Source organism: Cryptotermes secundus, unplaced genomic scaffold (assembly GCF_002891405.2).
Source record: "Cryptotermes secundus unplaced genomic scaffold, Csec_1.0 scaffold42, whole genome shotgun sequence".
Lineage (NCBI taxonomy): Eukaryota > Metazoa > Arthropoda > Insecta > Blattodea > Kalotermitidae > Cryptotermes > Cryptotermes secundus.
The window spans coordinates 835,634-846,977 of NW_019720161.1; the positions used below are offsets into that span (position 1 = coordinate 835,634).

The 11,344-nt window shown below is 38.4% G+C and overlaps 1 protein-coding gene across 1 annotated transcript in view; it reads right to left on the reverse strand.

Moving 5' to 3' along the window:
• Positions 1 to 6,529: 6,529 nt before the first annotated feature.
• The window catches only part of LOC111866868 (G-protein coupled receptor 52), a 101,350-nt gene continuing 96,535 nt past the window's right edge, over positions 6,530 to 11,344 (reverse strand). The window contains exon 3 of the mRNA XM_023856207.2: positions 6,530 to 9,500. Within this exon, the coding sequence (XP_023711975.1) occupies positions 8,665 to 9,500 (836 nt within the window). The 3' untranslated portion in view covers positions 6,530 to 8,664. The remainder of the gene's footprint in view (positions 9,501 to 11,344) is intronic.

Here is an 11,344-nt window from a genome sequence, read left to right on the forward strand (position 1 = left end):
GACTTTGTATATTAGTATCTAAGTGTTACATTGTGATTAAATCAAACATAAAATTGACTAACATTTCAGACATTTTTCATCATCTTGAACCTCTTTAAACACAATGTTTCGGTAACTGGATCTGCTTCCATCATCAGAAGTAAGTGAGGAAAATTTCCTTTCTTGGTTGACTCCTGGACCAGTAATAAAACCATTAAATTGAATAACAAAAATTGAGATGAAGCTGTGACAAAAATCCAAGAACCCAATGAACAAAATAAAGAGAGAAGTTGGATTTCCTGTCATATTTTCTCAGGTGGGGGAGGAGGGGGGGCAGTGAGGAATTATGCTTACAGGTTTACATTTAAGAAACTGTAAGACTAATTTTACTGATTACTCTAGGCTGTTCAGGATAGAAGAATACATTTTTAAAATAATTTTAATTTTTAGTATTAGTGTGTGTTAGAGAGTTCCTTATTTCTCTTGTAAATTTTGATTTTTTTTCCCCCAAGAATCCAGGGTAGGGGCAGGTGTCTGAATGCCTCCCCCTTCCACCTCCCATGCTTGAGACTTATATGAACTTCCTAGTGCCCCAACTGGTTAGGCCAACTCCATGATAAGTTGACTGGTCACAAGTATTGTGGTCATCTGGGTTGTGGCACTCTGTAGTTTTGTGGACAGATACAGACATTTGGGAGGAATGTGCTGCCTCCAGTTTCTGGGTTCAAATATGTAGATTCAGGAATAGACATCTTTTTGTAAGCAGATTAAAGGCAGCCAATAGGAAGGGAGTATGTAAAAGGACCAAGTGGAAGCCATTGCGAAGAAATGGACATGAATAGCCCTTTAAGGGACAGACATCATCACAGGTTGGGAACAGAATCGTGAGAGAGAATAGACCTTTCCAGGGACACAGTGTTGTTTTGAGGATGAAAGGAGAATTGTCCGAAAAAGTGATAAAGATTGCTCATTCCAGGGCCATTGTTAAGTTCTTCTTGTGGGAGGGAAATTTGAACTGAGAATTTGGAAAGTGCCATAACCCAGAATACTACAGTTTTTAACAGTTGCTGTTGTGAAAACCTCAGTTCTTATACAGTGTAACCATATCTCAGATCATAATGATATGGCACTAGGGTATTAATGTTAATTCAAATAAATAGCTTTCATAGATATACATCTTACACAAATGTGTTTCACCTTGTATGTTCGTTGCATAGTAATGTTAGGGTATTTGAAAGTCATAGAATAGTTTACATTTACTCTGTTAGCAGTTTTAAAATGCATTACTGCCCATTACCAGCATCCAGTCTGAATAAGAAGACACCAGTTATGATTACTGTTATTGTATTGCAGGGGAACAGTCATAATTCCAATGGCAGACATATTGGGTAGAAGAGTATCCCATGATTCTGCACAAATATTCTCTTTTTAGGCAGGTTTAGTAGTGCCTTTCATATGTTCAATAACTACAGACTTTCATGTTTTGGCATGATAAATGAAGGCAGAGAGTTTAGGCTAATCACAATGAAGAAATGTAAGACACTGAAAAATTGTTTTTCTGTTGAAAATTAGTTTGTCTGCTTGCTCAGCTTCTATCTTCAATCTTGAAGATGTAGGCAGTATGTTTCTCTGAAACTACACAGTGTCACATCCCAGAAGACAGTCTCTGCCATAACAGCCTAAATCCTCATATAATCTAATATGATTGTACATTTCATGTATACCAAATCAAAATATGTAAAATATAACAATCCACTTAAGGCCCCTTGTGTATGTAGGATGCAATTTTCTTATGTATTGCATGAAAATATATAGAGGGAACCTATTGGTTGTGGTGTACAACATTGGCTTCCCATTCAGAGAGGGCTGTGAGCTTCATTCCCAGTAAGATATTCATGCAGAACTTTCTGCTTACAGGTGGTAAGCTGGACCTCACCATTCCCCCCATTTCAGTAGTTCAACAAACAGGTTCGGCTGTAGATGCCCTCTACTGGCCATCATTTCATGATCACCAAATTACTTGTGGTAACCATCTTCCCTAGGAATGCCCCTGCCTCAGAAACAGATTCTACTCCCTTGCATAGATGGAGAAAGGCAAGAAAACTAGAGGACACTAGAAACCAATCAGTAATGACTGTTGTTTTTTGTTGTCAGTTAATATTTGTATTGATCTCATTCATCAAAAATAGTCATGGCTTCATAAAATTACGTGAAGCTGCAATGGAAGAAGTATAAATCAGTTAACTGTCATCATATTCATCTATGAATCACGGTGACCCCCAGTCAGCAAATGAGGTGTATTACAAAAGAATATAGACATGAATGGTTTATGATATTACAAATAAGCGATGGATATGCACTGGTATAACTCTCAAACGATTTATGTAATTACTTAGAGAAGTATTTTACATTTCTTCATTGTAATGTAACATTATTTGTGTACATTCAAGTTCACAAATAAATCTGTGATATAACAACAGATTTTATGTAGAAGTGCTGCGTTAGATACTAATATCCAATGCTTGAAATGAGGCACATTTCAAAAACTGTTTCTTGTATGAAGGGTAGGCCTTCTCGGCCCTTGCACCGCAATCTACAGTGGTCTATTGTGCTTAAAACTGTTTCTTACTCTTATGCTTAATAAAATGTGAAATGTGATAGATAGGTTGTTAATGCTTTACAGGCACCATTTTGAAAGTTATTGGAATATTTCATTTGTTAAAAATATTGTAAAGTAATGTATTTTTGAAATATTTAAACACATTAAATTAATTTGCTTCTACTGCCAATCAGAGTCACAAATGAGAAATGGATCCTTCTGAGCCTGTTGTTGAGTGTTGGTTATTGAAGCCACAGACTGCTGCATTACACAACACTGAGGTTGATTTTCAATTGAAACTGATGAACGTCATGAAGAACATCTTGTATAGATGTCAGCATTAACTATTGTAAACAAGCCTGAGTAATCCCAAAGCCAGTCTTGAATGGAGGGGAAAAGAGAAAATTCCCTCTGCCAGGAATGGAAGCCTGGTTGTTGAGTTTATAAACAATCATTTAGTGCCATGATGGAATGTTTGAATTGCACGGAGAATACTGCTAGATTTAAAACAAGGATAAATGCATAATAATGCCCCTTCCCCCTTACCATACACTAATGTTTATCTTATTTTCCATAACCAACTGAAATGTAGCAATGTATATATTGTACTGTCATAGGACATACATGACTAGAGAAGGTTTTAAACAAATAGTTTCTTAAAATGGCGTGGTACACTTCATGTGGATGAAACTGTATGAATGGAAATTGCTATGCTTGGTCTATTGGGAACATCGACTAAAAGCCGTGCTTATATTAGGGAGAGTTACAAAGGGTGCATGTACAATGGATGTCTTGGCACAATTGTAACATATGCCTCAAACCACTTCCCTTGTCTAGCATTACTTTGAATTTGTAACTGTTCTAACCCCACAAGCTTTGGACAAATGAAGTTTGCTAGTGAAGTTGCAATTACTTCCTAATGTTTTGATGTAAACCATATCTCAAGCATTGGATGCGTTTAATACATTGATTATAGATATGAAAATATTGATTGCACAATGAAAATAGTCCATAATACTGCATATTAAGTCACTTCAGATGAAACAATTTAAATATATAAATATGCAGTTATATAAATGGCACGACTTCCCTTGCTCAGTAGGCTAATGTAACAGGGTTGTAAAAACAAGCGGAGAGAATAATACTTATGTGGGACATCTCCGTTACATACAGCTTCACATTGATTCATTCATTTATGCTTCATAAATATGAAAAACAATTTGAAGAGCTCTAAAATCAACATTTTATGTGGTTAGGTGATAGATAAATTATATGTAAAATGCAGATAGTGGCTTCTGGAATATGACGCCGTAGAGTCTGGTAGAAAATTATCAAGTTGGAGGAGGCTGCTACCTTCATTTTTAGGTCAAAACAGTTGAGGAAAAGAAATAGCGTTATAAGAGAGGCAATGGAAGATGTGGCCCCCCCAAGCATGGAGCTAATTATGGGGGGGGGGAAGAGAGGGAGAGAGAGAAAAAACGTTTTGTTGAGCAAGAGAGGCAAGATACATTTTCTGAGAAAGTTGTAAGAGGATAGAGATTGCATGGTACATGGGTTTACTTCCTCTTCAAAACACTTTTTTCCCCCACAATTTTTTCTCTCACTTGGCTCTGACTTTTCTGGAGCCACAGTGTCCCACTGGTCCATTCACAGCCTCATTAAACTTTCCTCCTTTCTTCCCCTGCTGTGTTGCTTACTTTTTAACCTTGAAACTGGAGGGAGGAGGTTCTTCCAAAACGTTGGAACCTTTCTACCAGACTATATGGAGTCATATTCAGAAGACAATAATCTTCATGTTCACCTTCATGAGGTCCTCAATTCTCAAATATCTAAAAATGCTCGTTCTGTTATATAAACACATTGCATATTTTCTTACAAATAAGATCTGTTTAAGATATTTATATCATACATGAAAGACACATAACAATGATTAATACGCTTTTATCATTAAACATTTCTGCAATTCTGAGCGAATTTTAGGCATACTAAATATAGTTATTGCACTGAGTGATGTATCTCATACACTGCATTCTGATTTTCATTTATTCTATAAATGCAGCTATGGTGATAATGAATTTATGATGGTGATGCTTCCCATGAATGATATTGCTGTCCGACTTCTTCCATTGTCTTGCCATATTTCTACCATGACAAAAATATGGTAATAATACTGACATATAAGTAGTATGGCTTTATACATTTTATATTCTCTGTACAAAAACATTCTTTGTAGAATGATTTTTCTTTTGATTGCATTTTCACTACAATTGACATCACTTAAGTAATTTTAATTTTGAAATGGACTGGCTACCCATGGTTAAAATCAACTGCACAAAATTTAAATGTGGATTTTGCCTGCAGATGTAACATGTTGAAAGAAACAGACAGGTAATATGAAGCCAGTATGCAGGAATTAGGACTTTGTGAGGTCCTAAACTATGATGAAGAAGAGGCCTCTAGACTTTTGGCAAAAGGATAAGAATGAAACGCAGAACTGCACAAACAAGTTGGTTGGTATTAAAGGTACACTGAGGAATGATGCCATCATGCAATTAGTTTTCGATTATTGCCACTGTGCTGTTTCCATCATTCTAGTCTGACAGGAGGTAGTCAGTCATTTGTTATATTCCAAGTTTCACAGGAGAATGTTGTGCTGTTTCATCTGTGATTTTTCTTCTTGGAATTTGAAAGCACCGATCCATATTGAGGGGCCCTAAGATGTGTCATATTTAGCTTATATTTACTTGTATGGTCTGGCATTTTTATTCAGAGTGGTTGACTTTAGTGAGAGAGAGGTGAGTTGAAGTTATGTATAGAATGTAATTAATTTTCTGGATAGCTGCTTATTAAAAAGGAAAATAATTATTTTATATATAAAATTGCTTTATAGGGGAGAATATTAGGCGAGGTATTTGAGAACAGAGTGCTGAGGAGAATATTCAGATCTAAGATGGAGAAAATTGAATATTGAGGACCTTTGTAATTTGTACTAAAAAAATAAAGGAAGATGAGATGGATTAGGCATGAAGCACAAATGGAAGGGAAAAGAAATACAAAAAAAAAAAGTTTGGTATAAAAGCATGAAGGAAAGAAATTATTTGGAGGAACTTGGCATAGATGGGAGGATAATATTAAGATGTATGTCATAGAAATTGGATAGGAGAATGTGGAGTGGATTCATCTCACTCAGAATAGGGACTAATGGTAGGTTCTGAGCAACTATTAGCTTCTGAAGAAGGACTGTGCTCCATGGAGTTAGTTAAGAATTTCCTTTTGAGACAGCTTCAACTGCGTTATTTATTTATGATTTATTTAATTATGCTGTTAGCAGCTCAAACTGTGTACTTTTGAACAGGAGAATGCCAAATGAATCTGAACTGAAACGGATGTAGAAGGTATCGCTTGTGGCCTAATTTGAAGTACTATCACATAATGTGCATGGAAAGACTGAGGTGAACCATGAAAACTTCAGTTAGGATAGGCAATCTATAGGCAAAGACTTGTAGCTAGGACCTCCAGAATATGTAACAGGAGTCATCAACACTTTGACTGTGGTGTCTAGTTTTGATTTTGGTGGAGATTATTTATCTTGTCTGTTAGCATGTGATGACAGAGGTTTGGAGATGCTATTCTCCAATTTATATACGAGGACTGACTGAAACTGAAAAAGAGGCAAAATTTCTGTGTGTCTAGCAATTTGTGTTGTTGGTCGTGCCATAGCTCAAATGGTTAGTTGCTGGCTTCCCACCATGACGGCCCGGGTTCGATCCCTGGTGTGGTCAAGTGGGATTTGTGGTGGACAAAGTGGCGCTGGGGCAGGTTTTCCCCGAGTACTTCGGTTTCCCCTGCCGATCTTCATTCCACCAAATTCTCCATCATCATACTCACCCAGGGCAGGTACAATAGGCCAATCAGTGGCAGCCGTGCCAAGTGGACCCAGTTGGACTCCACCACCCACTAAGAGAATTAAATAAAATGTGTTGTTGACTACAAGCTGGGTGTACCAAATGTTGATTTGGCATGATATTTTTAAGCACATATTTTACTTGAAATTCTGCCCAACATAAATATGCATATTTAAATAATAATATATTATTTTAATGCTTTAATATAATATCTAAACCTTTAAAGCACAATGCTTACTGTACAGTGACTTCTACAAATTAATATATTTAATAATTTTATAATTTACACACAAGTTTTTTTACATACCTGTATATTTAAATTTTAAGTTTAAGATGAATAAAAAAACACAGTTTCACTAAAATACATGTGCTGTATCCTGGTGATAAGCTTTAAGATCAAAACATGTAGGTATAAGTTATAGTATGTGTAATAGTATGCAAGGTTATGTGAGCTCTTGTATATTTATACTTAGAGAAGTAAATAATTGTAATGTGTGTGAAATTTCTTTATAAGGGAAGAATATTAAGTGAGGTGTATGAGAACAGGGTGCTGAGGAGAATATTCAGATCTAAGAGGGCGAAAATAACAGTAAGCTCGAGAAAATTGGTACTTCCTTAAACAGTACTAATTGTTTTTTTTTTTTGTAATTGAGCTGCAGCATGTTTGCTGTGAGGTGGGAAATGAATTATTAAACAATATTTAGATAACTTTCATGTTTCCAAGAATCAACACATTTAAAAGTCAAGAAATAAGAAGTCTGATTTTGGAGTGTAGAAATATTTCAGTTATGTTAAATTCACTAATTTCTAAGTATATTAAAACATTTTAAAAGCAAATGGCACATTAACTATCTGTTATAACATGTTACATTGCAGGTTATCCAACAGTGAAGTTTCGACACATTACGAGAATTTAAATTGAGATTGTGGCTATGGAAAACGTATCCATTCATGAATACCAGAGTACATCGGTATTAACATAAAGTATTAAAAAATCATGACACATATAAAGCACTTAAATATATAAGACAAAGATATACAGAGAAGTTATAAGATCATTGGTTGCACAACGAGATAAAGAAATTACTATTTTCATGACATCACATACACACACGCGCTAGACACATTTATTTGTACAACGCATTCACCGTAGTAAAGCTATGGTGCACTAAATATCACTAACCACTTACTGATCCTGCAGTTTCTTTAATTCTAAAATGTTTTCCTGGTGTACATTATTTTTTGTTTAAGTTCTGCACTACCCCAACGCACATTCAGCTTTCTACTAAACATTACTATACATGCTATACAAAATGAGAGCTATTTGATTTGTCCTTTTTTGAATCAATCATTTTGAATATTAAAGCTCTTTCCGAAGTCTTTCTATTGTTGTGTTGAAAAAGAACTGTTTATTTTTATACAACAGGGTAGAGATTACGACAGTTGAAGGGTAATTGTCCTGTGAGAGTTTTGCTGTGCCCCGGAGCTCTTCCATCTGGGGCATATAATATGCTTCACTTTGTTAGTAGTTCTGTTTTTGATGTGCCCCATTCTATCACATCCAATCTATCTTTCAGTAAGGCACACCAGAAACCCTCCTTGTTTTGCATTGTAAGATCTGTTTGGTGATGCAATCCCCAGGCATGTCCTTCCTAAGGCACACAAGTAGTTCTTATTGGATATCAAAACAGAGTAGCAATTATCTTGAAGGAAGGCACATCAGAAATCTGGGGCCAATAACGTACCTTTGCAGCATGGCACCTGGTACAGCTATGTGTAGGCCACAAGCTATCACAGACTGAATTCTACTGAACTAAATCCATAAGGAACTGAGATACTGCAATTGTCCTTGTGTTCCTATGAAGTTTTTATCCAAAAACTTTGCTATAAAATCCTACAGTTACACTGGGTTATTACTTTTATGCAACATTATACATTTCCTTATCAAAAGCAAATGTTTTATATTCATTTAAAAGGCTGCTGACCTCTAGTTTATCTATATACATCAGCAAAGATACACATGACTTACTGTTGCCCATACCATGTACCATGTAGTGCAAATGTGTGTAGTTGACCTAGGTTAATCAGATTCTGCTAGGTTCGGTCCCCAGGACAGTTGCCACTCTGCGTGTATCATTGTGCCTCAAACTATCCTGCAATGGGGCACATTATAAGCACGTCTCAGTCATCTGGGTCCATTCCAATGAGCTCCCCCTGGAGACGCCCTTTGTAGCGACAGCATAACGTTAGGCAGAATATCCGGAGCGCAAGTCTGAACTGAGGGCTCAGCGCAACAAGAATTATCCCTTTCCAGAATGAATTGAGAATTCCTAACCAAACAATACCGAAATGCAGGAAAGGTATTTGGAACTTTGTTCCTGTGAAATATTCGTAGAGTTTCACGCCTGCATAGGGCGTCCACGATAACCAGAAAGCGACGACCAGTACGAAAGACATGAGGTGACTAGGATTAGAGAGGTTTTCCGAGAGTGCTGTAGCATACTCTTTATCGTGAATAGGAACCCCGCTGCGAAGTTTGCGCATCATGGAGAAGATATAGAAATAGGTGTAGATGATGGTGATGAGGCTTGGGCCAAGCACCAGAATGGCTACAGTCACGGAATAAGCGGCCATATTCCCCCAGTCGAGCATACAGATATATGCATCGCGATCAAATACCGGCTTGTTGAAGCCGAGGAGAGGCGGACAGCACAACATGGCCGCTGAGATCCACGTGAAGGCCATCCAACACTGACACCGCGTCTTAGTTTGCACCGTTTCGTAGCGCAGTGGCTTGCGGATGGCCAGGTAGCGATCTACGCTAATCCACATGAAGGTGAATACACTGACGCTCCACAGGGTGACTTCCAGGTAGCCTACCAGGCGACACACCACGTCACCATACACCCACTGCTGCACGATAGCTGAGTACACAGACAGCGAGACCACCAACATGCCGCACATGAGATCGGCCACGGCCAGCGACAACAGGTAGATGTTGATCACTTCCGAGGGGCCTGCAACATAAAAGTTATGTGGTTGAGTAAGACGTTGCCTCTAAGCTGGGGAAGCAAGTGCACAAGGCATGACGTCGTCTGAGCTGCAATTGGGTTGGCTTGGGCAAGGTGGTGGGGAGCGATTTTCTGAGAAGGCCTATAATAGACATTAAATTTATAAGATACCAAAGTAACCAAAAATTAGAGTTTATTTTTTCAATTTTATTTGTTAAAATAAAAGTAAAGCTGTCCCTGTAACAGCCCGTGGAGGCCCAAAGGGTTGTGAGACGCCTAGGCTCTTACATTTTCTAGACAATCGGCTCACAGATGGAGGTGAGGTCAGCATTACGCGCCGGCCGCCTTTTACCCCGCAGGAAGATTCCTGGTACTCATTTCTGTTAGAATCTTAGGCGACCCCAGGGCCATAGTGAGCCTGGAAGGATTTGGTCAATTGAAAAATCCAATGAGCTCATCGGGATTCGATCCCGCGACATTCCGGATTGTAGCATAGTGCCTCAACCAACTACGCTACCGCGTGCCCCCAATTTTAATTTTATTAATTCAAATTGACTACGTGTAATCAGAAAAAAACTGCAAGGGGACTCAGGCGCTTGCGCGATCAAGGAACATTATTCAGAAACATAAGTGTCCGGCTTCCCACCGCGGTGGTCCGTGTTCGATCCAAGGTCATGGCAAATGGGATCTATGGTATATAAAGTGACACTGGGGGCAGGTTTCCCCTGCGAGTTCACATTCCATCAAATGCTCCGCACTTATCTACGTTTATCATCTGGGGCAGTTAGTGGCCGACGTACCAAGTGGACTCAGTGTCACCCGGCCCCACAAAATTGAAACAAAAATGAGTGTCCTGAACAGATAACAGGACCTGTTTACCAAAAGTGTAGACCCTAAATTCTATAGTAAGGATTAGTACAGTTCCTCATCTCTTCTCCCATTATGTTCGTTCAGGATATGGAATTTTGGGTTCACGGAAATTATGAAACATGACCATAAAACCGAACAGGTTGGTCCTTAGTTTGTAGTATTGCATTTTGGCTGGGACATCTCTTCTCATTGATGGTTTATGTGATTTTCCTCAGTCCTCCCAGAGACATTTTTATGCCCCTTATTATATCTACGCGGTAGCGTAGTTGTTTGAGGAATTTTGCTACAATACCGAAGGTCGCGGGTTCGATTCCCGATGAGGTTATTGAATTTTTCAATTGACCTAATCCTTCCAGCTGCACTATGCCCTTGGGGTCAAATCAGCCTTTAACAGAAATGAATACCAAGAATCTTCCTGGGGGTGGGGTAAAGGGCGGCCGGCGCTTAAGACTGACCTCACATTCATCTGTGAGCGAATTGTCTAGAAAATGTGAGAACCTCGACGTCTCACAACCCATGGTTCTCCATGGCCTGTTACAGGGATAGCTTTACCTTTTTACTATTATTTCTGACGTGTAAGAAGTGTGATTTATTACGGCTGTGAACAGAAAAAATTTCTTAGGAATGCATATCCATTTATAATGTGAGAGTTAATAGATATACAAGGTATACACAAAAGAATGGCGCGGTTTCAAAAGTTAATAAAAAATTTATTTCTCAACTTACACGGGCACAAAGCGGCCTCCGTAGTCTAGGGGTAACGTTCCCACCTCATGACTCAAGGTACGCGGGTTCAAACCCGGCGGAGGTCGTGGAATTTTTAAGGGCGGAAAAATTCAGGGAACAAGTCCTCCGGGAGGGACTTTAAGTCGTGGGTCCCGTGTCGTAGATTTACGGCACGTAAAAGCTCCTCATGTCTCTAGGAGACCTCTGAGCAAAATTAGGCAAAAAGTTTCCCGCCCAAGTAGTTTCCAATGCCT